General features: G+C 43.6%; 1 protein-coding gene across 2 annotated transcripts in view; it reads left to right on the top strand.

The window, feature by feature from the left end:
- The window catches only part of SIM1 (SIM bHLH transcription factor 1), a 75022-nt gene that overhangs the window by 4737 nt on the left and 45536 nt on the right, over positions 1-24749 (top strand). For both annotated transcript variants that reach the window (XM_008007493.3, XM_038001078.2), the window contains 7 exons: positions 6387-6469; positions 9872-9961; positions 10529-10637; positions 10780-10865; positions 11548-11747; positions 11975-12081; positions 12792-12939. In XM_008007493.3, coding sequence (XP_008005684.1) covers positions 6387-6469; positions 9872-9961; positions 10529-10637; positions 10780-10865; positions 11548-11747; positions 11975-12081; positions 12792-12939 — 823 coding nt within the window. The remainder of the gene's footprint in view (positions 1-6386; positions 6470-9871; positions 9962-10528; positions 10638-10779; positions 10866-11547; positions 11748-11974; positions 12082-12791; positions 12940-24749) is intronic.

Here is a 24749-nt window from a genome sequence, read left to right as displayed (position 1 = left end):
GAGAAATGGGATATGAGTACCTGAAGTAATTAAGAATAAAGCATTAGGTTGGAGATTTCAGAGAAACAGAAAATTAGGAAAGATAACTGAGAAATCACTAACACTTCATATCTCCCAATTAGTGACATATTATATTCCAAAGTAGCCTTGTGAAGAAAAAATCGAGGCACATGGAAATGTACCAATTTTTGGTATTATCAAAGCCAGAGGGACAGGATCTAAAAAATAGCATGACTTTATTTGTGTGGAAAATACGACAAATTCAACTACAAAGAGATATATATTTGTTATCCAGCTATAAAGCAATTTTGGCTGGGTGTGTAGTGGCTTTCATAATAAACTTTGAAAGGATCAGATATATTTTCTAATCTATAGCTATTCAAAATCTTGGTAACATCACATTGCCATTTCATTGACAAGATGTCTTGGAAAAATAAAAATAATCAGAGAGTTGAAATTAGTAACTACTCAGGAAAGATCGTCTCTACAACAGACAAGGGTGATTAAACAAACTTCCGCAGACGGTTTCTATAATATTCACCTGAAGATTGAAATCCTTAATGGCGTTTTATACATATATAAATATATATATATATATATATTTTTTTTTTGAGGCAGAGAACTGAAAAAGAAAAGGAGTCCCCATTTCCCACGTGGGTCGGTGATTTAAGGCTGTTTTTCTTGCTTCTTGGGGAAATGATTGAGCATTAGGTTTCCATGTTTATTTTCTTACAGAAGTTTTTCTCATTTAAAGGCCTTTAAGCACAGTTTACGCTCCGTGCTGGTTTTCTGTGTTTAATTCCAGTTTTGATGTTGACTTAAAATGTGGAGTGCAGAACTAAACTCCGTGCAGAGCATTTGCAAGGCGGATTTATGTGCTAGAAATTGTAGATCAGATCAATAAAAAAGGATACTTTTTTCTTTTAAGGGAGGGATCACTAATAAAAACAACAACAACAAAAACAGGTATTATAAGCTATTGTGGGATGCTTTCAAGCAGGGTGCAATCACTCATCTAATGATAAAACAGGGCTGAATTTCTAAAGGACAAATCTAATTTCTAGGGGAGTTGTTGTTCAGTTCTAAGAAATCTTGGCAGCTTCCAGCTTTTACAGACCCAAATGTGGACACAGAATGAGAGCCCATAGATTCTCACCGCATTTCTCCGTACCACCAGGTATTTCTCAGGAAAATGAGGCTTGTACTTTGCTAACATCTAATGATTTTAATGGGCCACCCGTTGCCAGTCTCTGATCCGTGAAATTTTAAAATTTTGTGTAGAGGAAGGGGAACCTCAATTATTTAGGAATGGTCCTGCCACTCTGAAAGTGCTAAAACAGTGTCCACGGCAGAGTAAACTTCCTTCCGCAGGCAGCCCCACCAATAGGCGGTTCCTGCGCCTTGTCACTCGGCCTCGGCGGCTCAGGGCCGACAGGAGACAATTAGGTCCAGGCCCCCGTCGCGCCTCCCGCACGGTCCAAAGCACGCAGTCAGCCAGGTCTGCGCGGTGTGTCCCATCCTCTGTCTGCGGTGGCCTCAGCCAAGGGCCTAGCTCGTGGTCTCAGCACAGTCTCCTCACTCCCCAGGCCGGCCCAGGTGCCACCCCCTGCCCGGATCAGAGGTCCCTCTGGTGCAGGTGTGTGCAGCAGCCCCTCCTGCCGTCCCGGCCACTGCCCCCGAAGGGCAAGCAGTCGTCTAAATCTTAGGTCCAGATCCAGTCTGTTTGGGCAGTTCCCGGGAAGGCAGGTTAGGTGCCATCGTCCAAGTCCCTGCTCCAAGTAGAACCGAAGTGGATTCGCCTGCGACTTTGGGCTTGGCCACGCCAGCGCGGGCCTCTAGAGAGGTGGCATCGCCAAAGCTGGGCCGCATTCGAAGACACGGAGTCCCAGGGTGACATCGATTGACGTTTTTCGGCCATCACGCAGGACTGTCTCGTGAACGCTGCATGAATTTCGCCCCCAGTTTTAGTCTGGCCGAACCCCGCCCTCCTTGGGTTTCTGCAGTCTTTTGGCGGCTGACTCCAATTCGGGCAGCCAGGTTGGCCCGCAGGCTCTGTCCCTATGGGAAGCCCAAATTCCGGGGCTGGAGCTCCGTGAAGGCGCAGAGACAGACAGACAGAGAGAGAGAGAGAGAGAGAGAGAGAGAGAGAGAGAGAGAGAGAGAGAGAAAGAAAGAGTCAGCGCTGTGACCTTAGGCCTCCACCCCACATTTACAGTATCATTAGTGGATTCCCTGGGCGCGGCCGCGGTGTCTCTGAACCGGGATCGGCAGGCAGGAGAGATCAGGGCACCGCCGAGTGCAGGCACACACTGTGGGGTCCAGGCTGCTGCGTGCAACAAGACCTGGCCCGGCGCGCTAGCCGATGCCCTTAGGTCTACCACACAGGCCCCTTGGCCGTAGAAGGCCGCAGGCAGAGGAGGGCAGCAGCGCCAGAGGTGGGGTCGGGTGCGCCTTGGTGCGTGAAGCGGCCTCCTGCCAGTGACTGCTCCAGGAGCTTGGTTTGGGCTGGTAGCACCCATTTGCAGTCACTTTTTTCCTCCAAAGACCCCGGCCGCGGAGGCGCCCGGAGGCTAAACACAAAGGCCACTCAAAGCCTCAGCCCGGGGAAGACTTGGACAGTACTCATTTAGCGACGATGCGCAGGACCGGAAGGATACATGGGATTTGGGGTTTTCAGGATTACCCCCCACCCCCGGACCAGACTCTCCTACACACTCTCAAGGGACATTCAGTTGGTTGAGACAAGTTGTTCAGGAACCGCAGTGGCCTCAGACTCGGAGGGCTTTCCCCTCCTCAGTCACCAAGTCAGGGTCAGGTCATGAAACAGCGCCTCCGTCCACCCTCCTCCATTGCCTAAAAGGCACCTCAATTAGTTGAGGAGGTGAAGGTTCCCGGGAAGGACTGCAAGGAGGATACATTTCTATTGAGGTGTAACGTTTATTTATTAAAATAAAGAAAAAATTTAAAAAAACAGAACAACTCTTATCTTCCTCCTTTTCCTGTCTAAGTGAAGGCGGTGATGATGCCGGGTCTGTAATCTATATTTTGTCAAGGGTATGAAATTCATTCCGAAGGAAAAGCTCTATCAATTTATTTTTGCTGCTTGCAATAACACAGCTGGATGATGCTTTGAGCTCACGCTAGACTGGGGCTCATCATTCATTCGCCAAGAACAGGCCTAAATGGTGCCTGTGGGATTAGGTCAATTTTAGTGGATCTACTTCGCCTCATTTGGTTACTAATTGGTTTCTTGTTTTATAAATCGAAATCTCATTTTCAGGAAATTACAAAACCCGTGCAGTCAGTCCATTGAGGTAATCCTTGGGTCAGGGGGTATTTAAATGGAAATGGCTCAACCGAGAACGGAGGGTAAAGCAACAGTGAAACTTGCCTGGGTTTCACAGGAAATGTGAGCTAGCCCTTTAGATCCATAATAGATACATGCCTTCTAATGCTACTTATGTAAATATGATAAACCAGACTTTAAGGGAAGAAGGGGGCCTGGGAGAAGCAAAATTTATCAGCTAAGGTTAATGTGGCATATCTTGGAAATCTTCCAAAATAGATTCTGTTTTCCTTTGTCTTCGGCCACTTTAGCTGAGGAAAATCCTTTTGTCTAAAACCCGATTTAGTTATCGCCTCCCTCACAGAGCTCCTTTTCTCCTTTGCAAAACCCCGTTCCCTCGGCCTCACCGAATTACAAGAGAATCTTTAGATCTTGTTCCCACTGTAATCCCGCCGCAAAGGGAGCTGGTTTCCTCCTCATTTTAAACAGACAATCAAAGGATTTGCGAATTTTCTGCGGTAGGTCAAGTGCAGAAACGAAATCTCAGCTTACCCCCTCGCCAACTGAAATTGGGTTTGCCAGAGCGCGTCAACGAAGGCTGGAGGCGAGGGGGTCCAGGGAGGAGGTCTCTTCCCCACTTTGAGACTTTAGGGAGGGAGAACCCCTTACTGGGACTTGGGGAGGTTCCCTCGATATTAGATCGGGAAAGCCCGGCAGGTAGACGAGAGTAGCCAGTCCTTTATAAAACATTAACCCAGACACAATCGTGAGATTTCTACGGGTAACAGAAAGAGAAGGCAAACCTCCGGGAAAGCAAAAGGTTCCTTAAAAGGTGGCGGGGGTGGGGCAGGAGAGGGCGAGGAAGGCTCCTGTTAACCTGTGCCGGACGGGTTGTTTATTAACCAGTGGGGAAGTCTTATATTCCCTCGTAGGCGCATACTAATGAGGCTGAAACCCGAAACAACAAACAGCCTAGGCTGGCACCGGGAGTTCAGAACGAGTATTTATCCCGAGTTCAGCCTGGGGGGATTTTCAGATCATTCTGGTTGGGAGGCCGCTTCGGGTATCTTACAGCCGCTTTGGGAGACCCTCAAAACGTTAGTTTGAAGACGTTTTGTTGGCCTTCAGCGCAGGCTTCGTACCCTTCCGGGAGCCGCACGAGACCTGCTCCCAGTCACAACACAGTCTCCGCCCGCTGTGGGCTCGCCCGAATGCCCCGGCCCTTAGTCCCCGCCAAGCTTTGGGGTTTAAGGCCTCCGTAGGCCCCAGAGAGCCCAAGGGCCAGTGTCGCTGGCGTCCTCGGCTTTCCCGACAGGGTCCTTTCTCCTTTCCCCCGTGTGGCCTCCGCAGCCAATCCCTCCTGCCACTCCTTCTGAGTGGGTATGTCTGAGCCAGGATTTAAAAAGAAAAGAGTAGGTCGTGATAGAAACGAAGAATAGGTTGGCTGAAACGGGAAGAGCGATAAACGTGACAAGGCGAAGGGGTGTGTACAGGTGGCTGTGGCAGGGGCCCTCCCAGAACGGTCCAGGAGGACCCCAGGGACCAGGGCAGTGGAGTCACTCCGGGGAGGAAAACTGGGGCGGGCTAGAGTCGGGAGGAGTTGACCGGGAGCCAGAGAGGTAGAGGAGTCCCGAGTGCGGGCGGGGAGCATCAGTGTTTGCAGAGTGGTGGGGAAATCGTTAGATTTATTTAGATGTGCAAACACGCAGAAAGACCGGATTTGAGTTTAAGGGGCGCTCACGGTTTCTCATTACCAAGGCTTTGATCGCTTGCTTAGGAAGCAGCTCCTAGCCAACACCTTTTAAAAATCCAACTCCACGTTTTATTTTGAAATATCTGCCCCCAACCTCATATTACAAGGCCAGTGTTCATCATTGTGTACTTCTTGGTGATGTGCTCCTTAACGCAGTAAATCACCTTTCTGAGGGGTGGGATGTGGGAGGTCATGTTAAACTTTGTTTAATGGTATAAGAATAAAAGGATTTAACTACCTAGTTAAAATAATTTTAGCAGCAGCACTATTAAAAAGATAACACCCATAAATAGCTTAACACAGGCCTTCAAAAGTTTTTTTTTTTTTTTTTTTTTTGCCTTTTTTTTTTCTTTCCACAAAAGGGTACTCTAGCATACTCCATATTAAATTTTTAAAAATCGGCCACAAGAGTCCTGAGCGTTTTAATTTTTTAGGTATCACCAGAGAAAGTTTGCAGCAAAGCCTCCAAAGATCTTAACGGGGAAACACCAAGGAGAGAAAGAGATGGTCTATGTTAATAGAATACAGTACCCGGAACGTAGAAAAGTTGAATGAGTCTCTATTCGAGAAGAGAACGAAAATATTACAAAAAGGTTGTTAGCACCCCAAAGTAACTGACTTCAGAAAAAGCCCATGCGGGTTTTAGTGGTAGGGGGGGTGGGTAGGGGGCATGAGTTGTGTGTAAGGCAGAGGGCTAGGAGGGGAAAGGAATAGGAAGATGGGTTGATCAGTGATGCTGGTAGACTTCGGGCTGGAAATCATCCGCCAGGGAACTAATTTTTCCAAAGGGAATTAAAGCCAGAGGCCAAGGGGGAGGAGAGTGGCTAGAAGCCCCGCAGCCAATCAGAAAGCCCGCCAGGGACCGGTTGGACCTGGCCGGTTGTCTCAGGTCGCTGCGGGCTGGCAGTGGCTTTCGCTGGGTGTTGGGACAAGCTCGGCCCCGGGAAAAGGATGACAATGAAAACTTTGGGCAAGAAGCAGAGTGCTCTTACCCCCGCAAACACACTAGTGAACCTATACGAAAGTTATCGGTGGGGTGCAGTGTTGGAGGCTTTTTCCGAGCCTAGGCCACTTGGAGTCCTGCCAGGGAGCCCTTGGCCTGGGCCCAGCTCTCCCTGAGAAACCAGGTCTAGTTTAGAAGACGAAATCTAACCTCTGCTGAGAAACTGAGAGGACGGACTGAAACGTACACTCTCCCATCTTCCGCTGTCCACATTGAGAGGGATCCCCTATGGTATCCAGTCAAAGGGCCAGTGCTCGCTCCGGTAATACAGTCGCGGGACTTGATCCCAAACTACCTGCCAGGTCCGGGTTCAGTGGCTACAGGATGTTTCTGTGTCTCCACAGGGCTCGGCGAGGCGTGGGGCCACTCGAGTCGGACCAGCCCCCTGGACAACGTTGGCCGAGAACTGGGCTCCCATCTGCTCCAGGTACAGGTGCAGGTCTTCCGGCGGCACATAAGCTTTGAGGGTCTGAGTGTCTGGCCCTGAGTTGGGCTTTTAGTTTCTCAGAAAAACAAAACAAAACCGAACAAACAAAAACAAAACAAAACAAAAAACAGGGATCTGGATTGCACGGGGCCCTCTCAGAGCCCAATAGCTGCTGCAAAGTAAAATTTTAGCTTTTGCAGATGATGCCTCAAGAGTTTGAGAGGGAGGCAAGGTAGACAAGTGAGAAGTTGGGTTTGGAAGGTAGCCCAACGAGGCCCCATCAGAGCAACCTAACCGAGGGAGGGGGCACCATTTGTCTCCATCGGGCTGAGGGAACTGGAACACCCCAGATCAGGCAGAAGAGGCAAGGCCACAGAACTATACGAATCGAAGAATTTCCAAAGGAAATAACAGGAATCTGTTTTTTCTCTCAGTGCTTTAAGCCCACACCTTTCCAATTCAGCTACATCTGCAACTGGTTTTATCTCCCTGTAGTGCCCAGGTTCCCTCTTGTCTTACTATTCCCCTTCATTTCAAGCCAGCCCAGACTGCGTGCAGGACTTTGCTTAAGCACATACACACTCCCAGATAATGAGTCTAACCAATGCTAGGCTCCCATTACCTTGTGGTTTGTAATGTTCACAGTTTTAAATTGCTCTTTGCCTACTTAAGTCACAGAACAAATATTTTAAATTGCAAAAGATTTTTGCATTTGTCCCAACCCTGCAACATCATCACTATTATTATTCAAGCCCACTGGGAGCTACTTCCCCCGGGGGCCTTGAACCCAAGCAGCATTTGGGGAATCTAAGCAAGTTTTCCCTGTGGGCTGGCATGAGTGGCATCCCTTGACAGGAGCTCCTTTTCCTACCACTACCTTATACCTTTCTCCTTCCAAGACACCAAGGAGATTTTAGTTTCATGGGACAGAGAAAGGGCTTGGGCAAGCATTCTCTCACTGACCTGGCCTTCACACCTTTGAATTTATCTAGAAAGGCACTTAACTCTTAGAAATCTTCTATCAGATTTCTCTATGTCCTTCCCCCAATATTTTCATATTCCCAACTAATTTTCCTTAGAAACATAAACAAGAAAACAAAATCCAAACTGTCCTTGACACTTTCTAGCTCTTGCCAATTTATTTCCTCTTCTTCACGCCACATTTCTGGCAGGACTGACTTACATTCCCAATTTCAATGCCCCCCCCCATTCACTCCTACATCCCTGCAGTTTGGCATCTCTCCCACCCATCATGCTCTTCACTGGCTTCACCACATTTTGATAGCAAGAATTAGATGCTCATCTCTTATCCTAACAGAGCTCGCTCATTCCGCAAATTTAAGGGGGGCAATTGCAGGCCAGACGGAAAGCCCTGCTCTCATGGAGTTTACATTCTAAGGAGAGCAGTTTTACAAGCCCACATAGGTACACTGTGTAGTGTACCAAGTGGTATAGGTGCCATGGAGAAAAATAAAGAGGAGAGGAAGAAAGAGTAGTGCCTTTTAAAATAAGAGATGGTTGTAGAGGGCCTCACTGAGAAGGTGACATTCGGACTAAGACCTGAAGGAGGTGACACTGATTATTTAACATTGTCTCCTTTCCTCAGTTTCTAAAATAGCACTATTTCCCAGGTTCTTCTCTCTTTCTCTCCCTGCTCCCTTTTGATTTCACCGCCACTGGTTGGCCTGCAAATTCTGTAATTTCCCCAAGGGTTTAGCTCTATTTCTCCTGTCACAGCTTCAAGGCCACCCAGGTAATCTCACTCAACACCAGCCTCTCAAATCCTTTCTCCACATGAAAACGACTGGTTTCTCTAGTCTAGACTCTCCTCCAGAACTCCAGATTTTTGTTTCCTACTGCAAACTGGACACATCTAAATGGAAATCTGCATACACTTGAAGTTTAGCATCTCCAAAACAAGGATGCATTATCTCCTTCTCCCAGAATTCTACTCATACAAAATCTCACTAAATCTTGGTTATTGATGCCACCTTCTGCTTAGTGCCTTCACTGAAACCTTGAAGTAAACCTCTCTCTGCCACCAATGAAGTCCATATCCAGAAACATCTTTGAATTAGATTCTCGCCTTTCTATATTCCCCTTCTGACTGCCCCATTTCAGGCTTGACCATCTCTGCTGCAGCTGCCTTCTCTGATCTCCTCTTCCCCTCCACTTCCTCTTCAGATCACTGTCTTCATTCTGCCAAACAAAATACAATTAAACAAATGCCACATCTAAGCATGCTATTCTTCTGCTTAGAAACCTCTGTTAGAACTCTAGTGCTTACAGAGCAACTCCGAGTTTCTCAAGTTGACATTTCAAGCTCCAAAATCTGTTGCAGGTATAGCTCCTTTGCCGTCTCTGGTTCACCAAATTCATCACCTCAGAATACACTAGGTTGGTCCTATCCCCAGACCCAGCACACTTTGCCCCTTCATTCCTTCTGCTTAGAATGCTCTTTCTCTCTTCTCCAGTCCAAGCTTCTGTTCAAGGTTCTGCTCAAACATCAGCTCCTCTAAGGCCTGATTGTCCCCCAGGCCTCTGGTCACTCAGGCTCTGGGCCGCCTGCCTATTCAGCATTGTCTGTTCAGCTGTGTCGTCATTATATCTGTCTTCAGGCCAGTTGCCCCTGCTGGACTTCCTGCTCCTTGAGAGCAGGGTCTGACTCACCTTGTCTCTGCCTGGACTAAGGCCTTATTCACAAAGATAGAGACCATGAAAATCTTAAGACTTTCCTTCATGGAGAGCCTGTCAGTTTGATGTATCAGTGTAAACTTACACACACATACACCCTATGGCACTAGTCTATGGACTTGCTCCTTGTTAAACCTCTCATCTCCTAAACGCCGCCTCTCCTGGACTCTTTCCAGAGTCACTGGCCAGCTTTCTTCTGCCTACAAACTTTAGACTGCCAGCCCTTCCATATTGACCAACCAATGCCTACTACACGACTATTTCCAACCCTGCTATTACTCATTATAGAATATATAGGCTGTGATTCCCCCCCAGAACTGTGTGTGTGTGCGTGTGTGTGTGTGTGTGTGAGAGAGAGAGAGAGAGAGAGAGAGAGAGAGAGAGAGAGAGAGACAGAGACAGTGTGTGTGTGTTGTATGGATGTATTTTCTTTGTTCATTTCAGTGGATCCTGAGTCTTACAGGGCATTAGCCTTGTCCACCAATTACTCTGGATCTTTCCCATTGGGCTGCATGCCCCAGATGTTTACAAATTTAGAATGAACAAAAAGGGTTCATGTGGCTAGTTTTCTATGCCCTGTTTCCTGCCAGACCTGCTCTACTCCATCTCTCTACACTTTGGGCTGAAAGTCACTAACTTCTGTCCTCCTGCTCCCATTTCTCCAGATGGCCCAGAGGGCTCTCTATTCTCTCTGTTTTGCCTCCCCAGACCCTGGATGGCTTCATCTTCGTGGTAGCCCCAGATGGGAAGATCATGTACATCTCAGAGACAGCCTCAGTCCACTTGGGTCTTTCTCAGGTAGGTGAGTGGTTCACATATCCCACCTGCAGTGTTTACAGCCAGAGCTGGAAGCAGGGGTAGGGGGCTGGGTCAGGGGTTGGGTGTACTTCTCTAAACCTGGAGCTGGACATCTCACAGCTGGCAGGAAGACTCTTAAATGGGTCTGAGTCTCTCCATTTCTCCACTTCCCTTCTCCTTTACCTTCCACCCTAGGCCCAAACAATGGCTCATTTTTTGAGTCCCTGTGGTAAACCAGAAAACAAGAGAGGAGGTTACATACTTATTTCATGATATCTTTATCAGAACTTTGCCAGGGTGCTGCTGCTGATGTTGCTACTACTACTATTACTGCTATTATTGTTATCATCATTATTACTGCTATTTTTATTATTATATAGACAAGGAAGCTGAATCTTAGATAGGCTGCAATAGGTAGCGAGAAGCAGAGCTGGCATTAGAACTCAGGGCCGAATCCAGAATTCTGGCTGCTGTCCTCATGGTCCTGCAGCTCCCCTGGCCTAATCTTTCAGTCCCTTCACCGGGCATTCCACCGCCACGGGGGCGGCGACATCCTCCTCTTTACAGGTAGAGCTGACCGGAAACAGCATTTATGAATACATTCACCCGGCAGACCACGACGAGATGACGGCGGTGCTCACCGCCCATCAGCCCTACCACTCTCACTTCGTGCAGGGTAAGGTAGACATGTGCCTGCGACGCTCAGGCCCATCGCGGTCCGCTTGTGATTTTCCCCCAATTAGTCGTGGCAGAGACGCTTGTCGTCCCACGCCGCCGGTATCACACGTCCTGAGCTTCCCTCCATTCCTCTCTCCCAGAGTATGAGATCGAGCGCTCCTTCTTCCTGAGGATGAAGTGCGTCTTGGCCAAGCGTAACGCCGGCCTCACCTGTGGCGGCTACAAGGTGTGTGGCTGGAAGATCCGCTCCGGGTGGAGTCAGAGGCGGCAAGAAGCGAGGCGCGTGAGGGTGGGAGGAATGTCCCCACCCATAGGACTACCCGCGAGGGCGCCCCCAGCTTGCGTCGAGGAGCCGCAGGCCAGGACTCTCCAAGAGGGCCACAGAACTTTGTGAACACCTGGGGACTATGCTTAAAGACAAAGTCTAACTGGGTGCCAATACTGGATGGCCGCGGTGGCTATGAACTTGTGACCCTTAGAGATGGGCCTTAAGGGTTCGTAAGGCCTCTGAAGGGGCGGGTAACTTTGGTGGATCCCTAAGAGTTTATGCGTAGCGTTACAGAAGAGGTTAGAAACCAGAGCTTTAGTTCGAAGCTATGGGTCTCACTTTGAATGTCGTTGAACGTCATTAGCAGGTTTCAGGGCCCTACTTCGCTATTCGGATGCGTTAGGGTTGGTGGGGCCAGGCCTCTACATTTTTTATGAGCTCCCAGGTGAGTTCAGTGTGGCTGTGCAGTCACTTTCTTAAGACACCTTAGAGCACCAATAACTGGATTCCTTAGTGCGTGGGCGTGGTCAGCACAGCATTTATGACTGAGTCGAGTTTCAACATGTTTCAGCCCCTTCTCCACCTTTTGGGGGCTCTTCCTCACTGTGGCTGAGTCTCCTTCCCTCTTCCTCTGCCTCAGGTCATCCACTGCAGCGGCTACTTGAAGATCCGCCAGTACAGCCTGGACATGTCCCCCTTCGATGGCTGCTACCAAAACGTGGGCCTGGTGGCCGTGGGCCACTCGCTGCCTCCCAGCGCCGTCACGGAGATCAAGCTACACAGCAATATGTTTATGTTTCGCGCCAGCCTGGACATGAAGCTCATCTTTCTGGACTCCAGGTGGGTGGGCAGGGCCGGAAAGGGCTTCCCTTAGCCTGAGGGCGGCCCTGCTTAGTGACTGAAAGCTTTCCGTTTATCCTATGAGCCCATTTTGCAGATGAGGCGACTGAACCGTCCCTGGAAAGTGAGGGCGGACAGCTAGGTCTCAGAGGGCTGTCGAGGGTGTGTTTTGAGGGGTATCCCTGCACCCCCACCTGCACTCATCCTGCAGGGATTGCTCTCCTCAGGGTGGCGGAGCTGACGGGGTACGAACCTCAGGACCTGATTGAGAAGACCCTGTACCACCATGTGCACGGCTGCGACACCTTCCACCTGCGCTGCGCGCACCATTTGCGTAAGGCGCCACCCTGCCCCGTACCCAGGCAAACTTGGCGCTTCCCCTGGTTAGGGGGTGGGGGAGCCACGATTTAAGGGGACAGGTGGGAGCCCAGGGAGGTTGGTGGTGGTGTGTGAGGCCTCCTGAGGGGCTGCTCTAACACTGGTCCCACCTAATTCTCTAACATCCGCGGGCCGCTAATACAGGCGGAAGAAGCATTTCTGGGAGAAATCCGTCCCCCGCCCCCCGCAAAGGTATATTATTCTCCTATTGGTATTTTTTTCCCATCTGCGAACCACACTAAAGATGAACAAAAACCAAGGCTGGAACTCACTTGTGTTGACTTGCCTGGCTTTTGATACAGCTTTGCTTTGAGCGTGATCTCCCGGGCAGGGAACGTGAGGGCCGGAGTTCAGCTGCCCAGAGCTTTACTTCCATAGTTAGAAAGCAAATCTGGAGGAAACCCCCAGCTATAAGTGTTCCCCTCTTTGCTAATGGTGAAGACAACTGACCACCCCGGTATCATCCCCATGAGGGTGACCGGAGGGCTCGATGCAATATAACAAGACAATCAATTCTTTTGGGAATTTGCCTGTCCTCTCCCTTTCCTGCCTGGTGAGGTTATTAGGGCCCACAGGGGGCCCTCAATTCTCACCACCAGGGATTGCATTTGGGACTAGTCCCGAGCAGGCTAGTTCACCACCATTTGCCTCCTGTCTCTCCGTCAGTGCTGGTGAAGGGACAGGTGACCACCAAGTACTACAGGTTCCTGGCGAAACACGGAGGCTGGGTATGGGTGCAGAGCTACGCGACCATCGTGCACAACAGCCGCTCCTCCAGGCCACACTGTATCGTCAGCGTCAACTATGTCCTCACGTGAGTGCAAGACTGAGACCCCTTCACCCACTCCAGGCGACCCTGCTCTCTGCGAGAGTGCGGGGTGGCGGCGCAGCCGGGTTAGACAAGGCTCGGGCCACTGGGAATGCCGTTTTGACCCTCGAGTGCTGGCTGCGCCAAGAGGAGGCAGGTCGAACACTTTCATCTTTTTGAAGAGGCTTTCTTTGTTATATTCTAGAGAAAGATTTAGGAGTTTTTCCATCACAGTCCATATTTGCTTTCTTCTCTTTCTTTTTCTCTCTTAACCTTTTAAGCGAACTCTGCATTAAATAAAACTTAATGCGGCAGAAAGAAAAAAAGAGAGAGAGGAAAGGATCCGACGTACGGAGGCATTTATCGTGAACAAACAGGACATCTGTTTCATTTTTTCAAATCTGGGGTTTGAAGTTCTTAATTTTAACCAGAGTCTCCAATCAAAGTTAAGAGTTCTGAGAGAGTGGTTTTCCCCCTGAACCACAAAGGGGGCTTAAGTGACCAGGAGGATCTGACTTTAACTCGCAGAAAGCTAAGGGACCCCAGCGAATGCTGCAAGTCTTGGCCGGTGCCCAGGCCCCGCGCGGGGTGTAATTGCTTCACTGAGTGAGGAGCGGAGCTCTGGGTGCCACCTGCGGGTGCGACTGACAGGGAGGCTGCAGAGGCCTGCATTTCAGCCTTATTCTTGCTAGAAACAATAACAGTTTCTGGTTACCAGTGTGGCACTGCAGGTTGATCACGTGGCCTGGTGTGTGGCTGGTGAAGAAAGCACGTTCTGTATAATGTTTGTGAAAGTCCAGTTGCTTAGGATTGAAGCCTTTATGAAGAACTCTTTTGTGTGTGCAGTTGCGCTCCCCCCACCTTTTTTTTGGTAGAGGCTGAAATTCTTGTGATTTTAGGGAATCTCATAGGTTGTTTACTTTGGAAGTTGGAAGTGTTGACACACCAGGCACTTAGTAGAATGCTATTTAGACATTAGGAAGTTGGTGAAGGGGTGCTATTTGGAATCAGACTATACTATAGGTGATGAGGACTAGATTCGTTTCACGTTGTTTTAAATTGCCAAATTAAAAATGTAGTAGTTGGAAATATTATGCTTGGCAGTAAGACTGTTTGTTCTGTGTCTTGTTTAATAAGAAAATTTAATTCAATAGACTTAGAAAATGAATTTGGCTTAGATGAGGATTCAGCATTCAAGAATAGTAGCTGACAATTAAGAATAATCTTTTACTTTTTTTCATCTTAGTAAACAGTGTTAATATTATATAATTCTTGTAATATCAAGAAGGCTGTATATTTTAATACAAAACAGAAAATTTACCAATATTTTGGGTTTCATGAAACAAAACCATCAATTTTATGAATACAGTTGTTCATATTATTAAAATAAATGCAAGAGAGAATGGCAAAGCATAATTCATAAAATAGGCCACTCTGTGAAGCAGTAGTATTAAAGGGTGAAAAATTACGTCTGCTTACCATGGAAAGGAAACGGACATTCTTTAAGAAGGTACTTTGTATGTCTGAGACATCACAAGCGTTGCACATACACTCTGTTCTCTGGTGGGTGCCTGTGGTTAGTAATCATTTTTTATCAAACAGCAGGGTATATAGTCACACAGACCCATACAAATGATCCAAATGCAAGTTAGACCTCCCAATGGGTAAACTTAATTTATGTTTGGAGTCATTTTGAAATATTCTGTTTTGTTTTCCAGTAGATAAGTGTACATTTTTTCTTCTGTTGATTCTGTCATTCCTGACTTTACATACTCCTTCAGAACTGTAGAATTAGAGGATCAACTTTACATCAAATTTAAAAAGATGTAATGAGGATAAATAAATGATTAATAGAAGGAAAAAGAGCATGGTGCACATTAAAACATTTTATACCTCTGAATGAAAATGGAAATAAACACACAGAAGCATATATACACAGCACACAAGATGAAAAGCTGAAATTGATTACCCTTTTATGAGTCTCAGCTTCAGTTTCTTGTATGAAAATTCTTAGGACAATTTTTATAGCTGCAAATGTGGAAATTGCTTTAGATGAAATGTCATCAAGTGGCTCTGTGTATGTTGACAGGATTTTCATAATGAACAGGTTGCAGTTTGTTTGATGTGCATATCACACATCTGGCTGGAAGTTACTGATTTACATTGTCTTAGCAAATTAAATAGATGACTATTGATTCTCCATGGTTGTAGTGAACTACCACATACATTTGTTTTTTAGGGCTACTTCCCTATGAAGCCTGAGAATGACAAGTGAATTCTTTCTAAATACACCACCTCAAACAAAGTACTTAAAACCACAAGCTCCCAAATAGTTTGACATGCCAGATGTTTTCCAAATTTAAATGTTTTAATAGCATATATTTTAAAGGGATTTTCATGTCATGAAAGTAGAGATTTTAAATAAGCCTTGGTCAATTGAGGTTGTGATGTTTTGGTAGAGGCAACATTCATAAGCTCATTAATTTTCTAATTTCCTGATTTATTGCTGAAGTTAAAATATACCTACAAAAATAAGTTATTATCTAACAAAAGCAACAATGATTAGACTTATTTAGTAACCTTGTTTTAATAAGTGGTTGCAACAGGGCATATAGGAAAACTGGATGATTTTAGAGGCAGGTGGTACATGCCTTGGTGCTTTTTACTGACTTTTGTATGCCCACTACATGTTCTGAAAATCTGGAGAGGTGAGCGAGAAGATACTGTGATTAAATTCTGAAAATTCCCTTAGTTTTTCTGGGTCTCTGAGGTTCAGTGAAGCTTCTATAGCTTTTCATTAAACCCTCGTTCCAAAACAAAACAAAACAAATCAGTTCATGATTTTCTGTAAGACACACATACCCTGTTAGCTTTACTTTACACATTTAGAAAAGATTTTTCTTATAAGTTATGAGTATCCTCAGGCTTTGAAATAAGTGTTAAGTATGACAAGCCTTACTCTCTGGTTATTTTCAAGAGGGTGGGTGAATGGAATTAGTGTCTAGTAACAAGGATGTCGGGCAAAGTCCAGAATATATGGAGTATACTGTGTAAAGACCTATGTTAGTCTTCTTGAATTCATGTTTTCTTGAGTTTAATTACTATTATTAATTATTCATAGCCAGCTCAGATGGAAAGCTTTAGTTTTTAATGTAAAGAAAATTGAAAATATAGAACACTTAATAAACTATGAAAAACAATTTCTAAGAAAATTAACAGTCTTGGTTCTATTTATGTTTTTAGACTACATATATTTTTAAAATAAGAAATATTCTGCCACTTTTAAAGATAACCCAATAGAGTATAAAATTCCTATTTAAAAATATTTTAAGACATAAACTTTGCAAATATAAAAGTTGAAAGAGAAGTAAATGAATATCCATATTCACATCATCTACATCCAACAACTGTTATTTTCCTATATTTGCTTTACATCCCTCTCTACCCATATGTGTGCTTATTTTTAATGTGTATTTTTTTTCCTACTAAATCACTTCAAAGTAAGCTACAGATATCATGGTGCTTCATCCTTGAATAGCATTTTCCAACATAGCCACTGTACCATTTATCATGACACATTTAAAGTGTTAAAAATTATTGTGTGTAGAGCTTGCAAAAATATAGTTGAGAGCTAGTTTACTGGTGCCATTAAAAACAATCTGCCACTAATGTTCATCAAGTACTCATTGGTGTATGATCTCAATTAGGCTGATTGATAGGTAATATTTTGTGAGGAGACTTTCGTAGGATAGAAGGTTCTAAATGACACTGTATTTTAAACTAGCTTTCTAATAAGACTTGCAAGCTAATACAATTCTGATATTATGTCTGGAAAGTAAAAGAGAGAGAATAGATTTAGTGAGAAATTTGGAAATTTTGGAATCAAACAGATTTAACATCTCAACTTCTTTTTCTTAGCAAAGACGGCTTCTCTGCTTATTTATTTTCTACATTTAGGATGGAACATTGCTTTCCTAGAAAATCTCACGTGGTGTTTTAGAGTGATTCACTGAACATATATAAGGAAGTAGTCTTCTGTGTTAAAATTTCTATTTCTGTGTTACTAAAAGCAAAACAAATAGAAACAATTTATATTGGTAGTGTATTTAACATTTGCTGTCTACTAAATACCCCTTTTGAATTCATAGAAAAGTTAGGCCAAATACCAAAGGTGACGTACAGTACTTCCTTCATGTCAATGAAAATAAAAAGGGTCTCTATATTATAATTACTGTAGATCCCATACTTTTTGTTGTTGTTTGCATACCATGTTAACCACAACAATTTACCATTATGAGAACCACTGTAGTTCTTAGAATTAAAAGGGATTTTAGATGTTAACATATTCTGTAAGTATAAAACCTGACATATCCTTGTCATAAAGTAGCAAACATTAAAATATGTTCATATTGCTTTCCTCTTTTAAGTACATTATTAGTGCTGAGTTAATTTGGGTTTTCAAATTTTTAAAAATTACTTATTTAAAGACCAGTGATGCATTATTATTATTATAGCAGTTTTTAGAGAATGCTTTAAAACAACTTGACCAATAACATATATAGTTAACATATACAGTTATTTATTTTCCTGGTTAGCAAAATCACTTTTATATTACAAATAATATAAATACAAACAATATAAAATTTCCTTTCCACTTAGCAAGCTACAGAAAATATAAAATAATTTACTCTCTGGAGCATTTGTATAGACTTAATCTTTTGATCTTCCAAAATAATAATCATGCACTAACGTATACCCATAAATTAGATTTGATCCTTAATTGTGTTTAATCTTTACTAAGATAATATTGAACATCAGGGTCACAATTTTCTTTTTAGATGCTCTTTCATGTAACTTAAGGATTATAAAAACAAATTGAAGACATATTTGTATTAATACTAATTTTATAACTACCAAAACACTTAGTTAAAAGGAAGAGCCAGGAGATTTAGTGTCTTTTGAAATACATAATACCAGTTAAATATTCACTTAAATAATCTTATTCTTCCTACACTTTTTCCTTATTATAGTATTTTATCAAAAGGATCTGTATTTGGTTTTGAATTCATCTTTTATGAACTTAAAGACTTTGTATTTTTTTAAACAAATACTGAATGCATATCTGTTTCAACGTGCTGTCACATTGGTTACCTGACTTGCTTCTTTGATGGCTCTGCACAGTGGTTGGGTCAGAGATTGCTTTTCGTATTTTTAGGTGTGGAAACTGAGGCTCAGTTATGCTGAGTAAGTAGTGAAGCCAGAATTAAAAGCTGGTGTGTCACTCCTACTGCATCCTGCTGTTCTCTGTGTATAGGGGTGGAAGTGGAAGGTGGTTGTAGGAAAGATGTCTGAGAGACAGGGATGGATTTGAATGAATGAGACCTGTAGTGTTCAGCCCACAAAACTTCAAGATAGGCTTTGATCTGAATTCACGATGGAAGATTAAGAAACTGCCTCTTTGTGGTTGCTTCACAAGTGTGTGCAGATATTGACATTTTCCTAGCTAAAATTTAGCTGTTCTGTCTTCTCAATGACATTCAATTAAGAATGTTTCATTTTTCCCCTATAAGTTTCACTAAGGGCATTTTCATTTTGTAAGAAGAAAATGTAGCCTGCAAACATTTTAGTGTTTTAGTGAATTGCTTGGTTCTAGTTTACACAAGTACATTATTGCTATTACTAATTATTCTATTTCTGCGACCAGATTTAACATTTTATGTTTTTACTAAACAAAAGAATTAACCCAAATGTCAGTAGATTTGCAAACCAAGTCATATGTGATGCAAATTGCCTGCTGTGGCAGGGGTGTATTTCTTACATGGTGTGTGTGTGTGTACATCCCCATGGGGATGGGATGGGAGGAAGGAATTGGCCCTTTTCTGCCTTTGAGAGAGAATGGAGGGGATATATGGCAGCAGGGGATGCCCCCTGGGAGTTCTATTCAGAGGCCTGGGATAGAGAACTTCCCAGTATTCTTCGGGCTGCTGTGCCATCCTCTGGCCCCTTCACACTGCCACTACCCAACTACTTCTCCCTCCCCAGGCCTCTCTGGCCTCCAGTCCTTCCTCTATTGTTGCCCTGACCTGAAGGGCACTGATTCACAGGAGTTTCACTTTAGTTCCCGGGTAGAGGCCACTGGGTGTGTACTAAATGACCAGGCTGTCTACTTTCCTCTGGCTTTCTCTTAGTCTGGCTGTTGGGAAAAAAGGGTTTTGATCTTTGACTCACATTGTAGAAAAACATGGATCACTGCCTTATTTGAAGGCAGGGACCCATACATGTGATCGTGAATGGATGGAGAAATTCAAGGGAGGCTTTACTTGAACTCCAGAAAAACATGTTTTTGTCTCCTGACTTAGTCTACTCACATGGGAAACACTGTTATGTTTGATACAAGATGTGTGTGTGGTGGGGGGTGGGGTGGATTATACATATCTTCATAATTTAGTAAAAGGTTGCTACTGGTTTCACCTTAACCAATACTTCCTTCTCGGTTCTTGGCCTATGATGTCTTTCTAGATGAGCAGGTGATCATAGAAAATTCACTGGAGTTGAAATGCTAGTGTCTATAATTATACCTTCATGCAAAAAAAGGATTGGTTGGAGTTTAGATGAAACTTGGAATTCCTGAGTGCCTGTCAATAGAGGAATTTAACATTCTGGCTTGCCTGAGGGAGTAAACTCTCCGACCCCAGCTCCCTTTCTCCTGCCTCTGGCATTCCAAGGACAGGGAGCTGGTGGGGAAGAGGGCTCCTCCTTGGTGATCATGGAACTGAAAGAAGAAGTTACTTTGCAGGGCATTGACAATGTTCTGGGGTCTGGCTGAGCCTGGACCATCTCCAGAAAGTGATATTGCAGTAGGATTGTGATTTTGTTTTTACAAACACCCACAGTATCATTTTCCAAGCAATCTGTGAAACAAAGGCATGGGCTTTAGTGCCAGATGGGCCTGGGTTAGAATGAAGACTCGGCTACATAGTAGCTGTGAGGCCTTGAGCATATTACTCTACCCCTTTGACCCTCTGTTACCCCATATGTGAAATGGGGACATTTGTACCCACCTTTTGGGAATTTGTGGAGGATTAAATGAGATAATATATAGAGAGAATATAGCACAGTATCTGACAGAAAGCAGGATTTCTTAGAATCTTAGATTTGCTCAGAATTTCTTAGCTGTTTTTATTAGCTCTTGCCAATTATGTAATGTCAACTAAAATACTTTGAAAGATAATTACTAGTTTTCTCCTTAACTTAACTTTCTATATCCTCAAATCCAAAAATTTAGATGTTTATTTTCTCTTCCCTCCCCAGTCCCTCAACACACAAACCTCCAAGTTTTGTGCTGTTTGTGTGTGTTGATTTCTGCAGTTTGGTTAGGCTCACCGTGTTTTTCACTGTAGTCTTGACACTCTAAGGGGAGTAGAGATTTCTATGTGGAGGGAGAAAACACAGCATTTATTGAGCACCTTCTTTGTGCTAGAGAGGGTGGAAGGTGTTTACATAGGTTAGTTTCTTGTGGAAAAAGAGATCATAAGAAACTAACCAAATATTTAGGGTAATTTAGTTGGAATCAGTGTTTTGTCAACTTTACCAATGCTAGTAGTTATAATTTAATGTGCATAAAACACCAAACACTGACATTTCTGATGGTGTTCAGTGGAGCCTTTTGTATATTCCTCATTGTTCTACACGGACTGAGTGTGGCTGTATACCAGTGTTTCACGGAATATAGCAGATTGCAATGATTAATTGCATGATTACATGAAGTAGGAATCTTAGCATTTCTCAAGCAGTTGACAATTTAGTTGGCGAAATAGAAGGGTTTCATTGAAATCTTTGAGAAGTCAGATTAGCCCAGTTTGCAATGTTATAGTATACTTGCACCATTTGCTAAGGACACAGAATACAAAGGAGCTCAAAGTGACAGTGGAGCTATCAGGGAAAGGATGGAATTTTAAGGGTTGGAAGCAGAAGTAGGGTGTTTTGAGACGGGTCAGTGACCTATATATATTTGTCATGTTGTTCTTTTCCAGTAAGTACTCCTTGTAATGTCATTAGTATCACTCTTCAAATTAGATTCAAATGGTGCCGGTCTCAGTGCTCTTGTCTAAGCTGGGTTTTCTCTCTTTCTTTACATTCTTTACCTTGAACTGCATTGCTGAAACTGAGCATGTTTCTTTTTTTAAATTTCAATAGTTTTTGGGGTACAACTGGTTTTTGGTTACATGAATAAATTCCTTAGTGGTGATTTAGGAAATTTTAGTGCATCTGTCACCCAAGCAGGGTATACTGTAGCCAATATGTATGTAGTCTTTTATTCCTCACCCCACACAACCTTTCCTCTGGAAGCCCCAAAGTCCATTATACCATTCTTATGCCTTTGCATCTTCATAGCTTAGCTCCTACCTGTAAGTGAGAACATATGACCTTTGGTTTTCCATTTCTGAGTTACTTCACTTAGAACAGTGGCCTCCAGCTCCAACCACGTTGCTGCAAAATACATTATTTCGTTCCTCTTTATGACTAAGTGGTATTCCATGGTGTATATATACCACATTTTCTTTATCCATTCATTGGTTGATGGGCACTTAGATTAGTTCCATACCTTTGCAATTGCAAATTGGGCTGCTATAAATGTGCATGTGCAGTTTCTTTTTCATAAAATGCCTTCTTTTCCTTTGGGTAGATACCCAGTAGTGGGATTGCTGGATCAAATGGTAGTTCTACTGTTAGTTCCTTAAGGAATTCCCATACTGTTTTCCATAGTGGTTATACTAATTTACACTTCTACCAGTAGTGTGAAAGTGTTCCCTTTTTACCACATTTATACCAATATCTATTGCTTTTTGAGTTTTAAATTATGGCCATTCTTGCAGGTGTAAGGTGGTATCTCATTGGGGTTTTAGTTTGCATTTCCCTGATGATCAGTAATGTCGAGCATTTCTTCATATGTTTGTTGGCTGTTTGTATATCTTCTTTTGCGAAATGTCTATTTATGTCCTTTGCCTACTTTTTGATGGTATTATTTGTTTTTCCTTGTTGATTTGTTGATGATCCTTGTAGATTTTGCACACTCGTTCTTTGTCATATGCATAGTTTGCAAATATTTTCTTCCAATCTGTGGGTTGTCTGTTTATTCTGCTGACTGTTTCTTTTGCAGTGCAGAAGCTTTTTAGTTTAATCAGGTCCCATTTATTTATTTTCATTTTTGTTGCATTTGCTTTTGGGGTTGGGGTCATAGCCATGAATTCTTTGCCTAAATCCATGTTCAGAAGAGTTTTTCCAAAGTTATCTTCTAGAATTTATGATTTCATGTCTTAGATTTAAGTATTTGATCCATCTTGAGTTGAATTTTGTACAAGGTGAGAGACAGGGCTCCAGAACTGAGCGTTTCATCAGGACTGGAAACTATTTTTTTTGTATCCTCAAACCCACAAATTTAGGTGTTTATTTTCTCTCCCTTCCCCAGTCCCACAACACACAAACCTCCAAGCTTTGTGCTCTTTGTATGTGGTGATTTCTGCAGTTTGGTCAGGCTCACTCTGTTTTTCACTGTTGTCATTGATACTCTAAAGGGAGCAGAGATTTCCATGCAGAGGGAGAAACGTCAGCATTTATGGAGCACTTTCTTTGTGCCAGGGAGGCACAGTCTCTTGCCATTCCCACACTGGTACTGATATATGATTAAAATGTTCACTCAGCTTTAGTAATGAATACGGGATTTTTTTTAGCATCTAGACTACAACACCATTTAAAATTTTTTTAGGGATATCAATATTCTGAATGCAAATCTTATTGAAATGAATACACTGTGCTACCGAGTGTATGATGGGTATATTTCAAAAATTATTTTCAGAAAGAAAATATGAGGTATATATTAGGATGACAAACACCAGCAGATTGGAGAAAAGGGAGGTGCAAAGTCCTTATACAGCTTGTTCCAGATTTGCAGGGTCAGAGGGTCTCATTTGATATTATCATCCTGTTGTTATTAGAATATGATGCAGTCTAAACCTTAGGTTTCTTAGGTGGATGTTTCAGACTCTGAAAAACATAGCAATGCATTACAAGTTATTTGAAAAATATGTTATCAAATGAGGTATCATAATATTTTATCCTATGACATGGCATATTAGTTAAGAGGTTGGGCTCTAGAATCCAGGGTCTATTGTCTGTTCCCTAGCACTGCCATTCATTAGCCCAATGACTATGAACAAATTGCTTAACTACACTATCTCTCTATTTTTTAAAAGTCTGCAAAATGGGCCGGGCGTGGTAGCTCATGCCTGTAATCCCAGCACTTTGGGAAGCTGAGGTGGGTGGATCACGAAGTCAGGAGATCGAGACCATCCTGGCCAACATGGTGAAACCCCATCTCTACAAAAACACAAAAAATTAACCAGGCATGGTGGTGAGGGCCTTTAGTCCCAGCTACTCGGGAGACTGAGGCAGGGGAATAGCTTGAACCTGGGAGGCAGAGTTTGCAGTGAGCCAAGATCGCACCACTGCACTCCAGCCTGGTGACAGAGCAAGATGCTGTCACACAAAACCAAAAAACAAACAACGACAACAACAAAAACCTGTAAGATGCAGGTAGTAATAGGTTCTACCTCACAGAGTCAATTGGAACATTTAATGAGATCATGTGTAAGGTTGGTGGCTCTGTGCCCGACACAGTAACACTGAGTACATGTGAATTATTACAGTGGTTATTTTAGTGAAACTGAATAAAGTAATTTTTGTCCTGCCAATGAACACAAAATAAATGTGTGTGAGTCTTTGAACTGAAGGAGGGAAAGCATGAGTCTTAGGAAGGCAGAGAGTGGCCCAAGAACAAGAAATCAGCAATTATGTTGATGCATCTGGAAAGATCCTCCTTCAACTGGTTAGAACTAGTGGCCTTTAAGCATTCATAAAAGGCTTATTGAAAACCTAGTATATATCAAGCACTGTGCACAGTTCAGAGGACATCAAAATGAGTAAGGCAATGTCTGCAGGAAAAAGAAATAAGCATATGTCCAAGCTGTATCCTAGCCTGATTTCCCTGTGGGCTTGCTGGTAACTGAGATGCCTTTATGGAGGAAAGTGTGTCCATCCACAATTAGAAGGAAGACAGCCCAAAGCATCTTGGCACTGTTTGGGTCACTCCTGAGGAAAGAGCTCACAGGTGTAGTCAGACTGCTTTCTGGCTAGATAGTAGGAAGGGAGGAGAGACAGTGGGAGGAGTTGGACACCTTGGAAGGGGTGTGTGTGTGTGTGTGTGTGTGTGTGTGTGTGTATGATGTGTATGGTAAAGGAGTTCATGACTGGCAGCAAAGTAACTGGATACAGATTAAGGAGTTCAACTTTAACTCTCTCAAGGACATTGCCCAGGGTGGGCCCTGTGTATCTCATTGCCTCAGGGAGAGAGAGCAGTTGTGTTGATTTTTGTCCTGTTGGAATGATGTTTTGTCCTGCTCTAAATGGGATTTTTCAAAATTTTGGGGGTTGAGTTCTGATAGGATTATGAATCTCAGTGAGTTTTTCAATTAAATAATTATTCTAGATTCAAAATAGTCTTTGCAGATTTATTACATTTGAAATACATTGTCAATTTTTTTTAGATGTTTGTAATTTTTTTGCTTCTTTTTTCTTTTATAAGAGGTAATTCTCAGGCGTTGCTGCTCTGTCTGGGAGAGACTGGGAGGTGGTTGTTAGCTCTAAGCTGAAAGAAGGGTGGCATGTTGTTTAGTTCATTACATGCTTAGGAAGGCTGAGGAGTAAGACAGACTCACATTTGAAGGGTGGCTGCTTTGTGTGAGAGGTCAGAGAGGTAA

Source organism: Chlorocebus sabaeus, chromosome 13 (assembly GCF_047675955.1).
Source record: "Chlorocebus sabaeus isolate Y175 chromosome 13, mChlSab1.0.hap1, whole genome shotgun sequence".
Classification (NCBI taxonomy): domain Eukaryota; kingdom Metazoa; phylum Chordata; class Mammalia; order Primates; family Cercopithecidae; genus Chlorocebus; species Chlorocebus sabaeus.
This window is presented reverse-complemented; position numbering and strand designations above follow the sequence as displayed.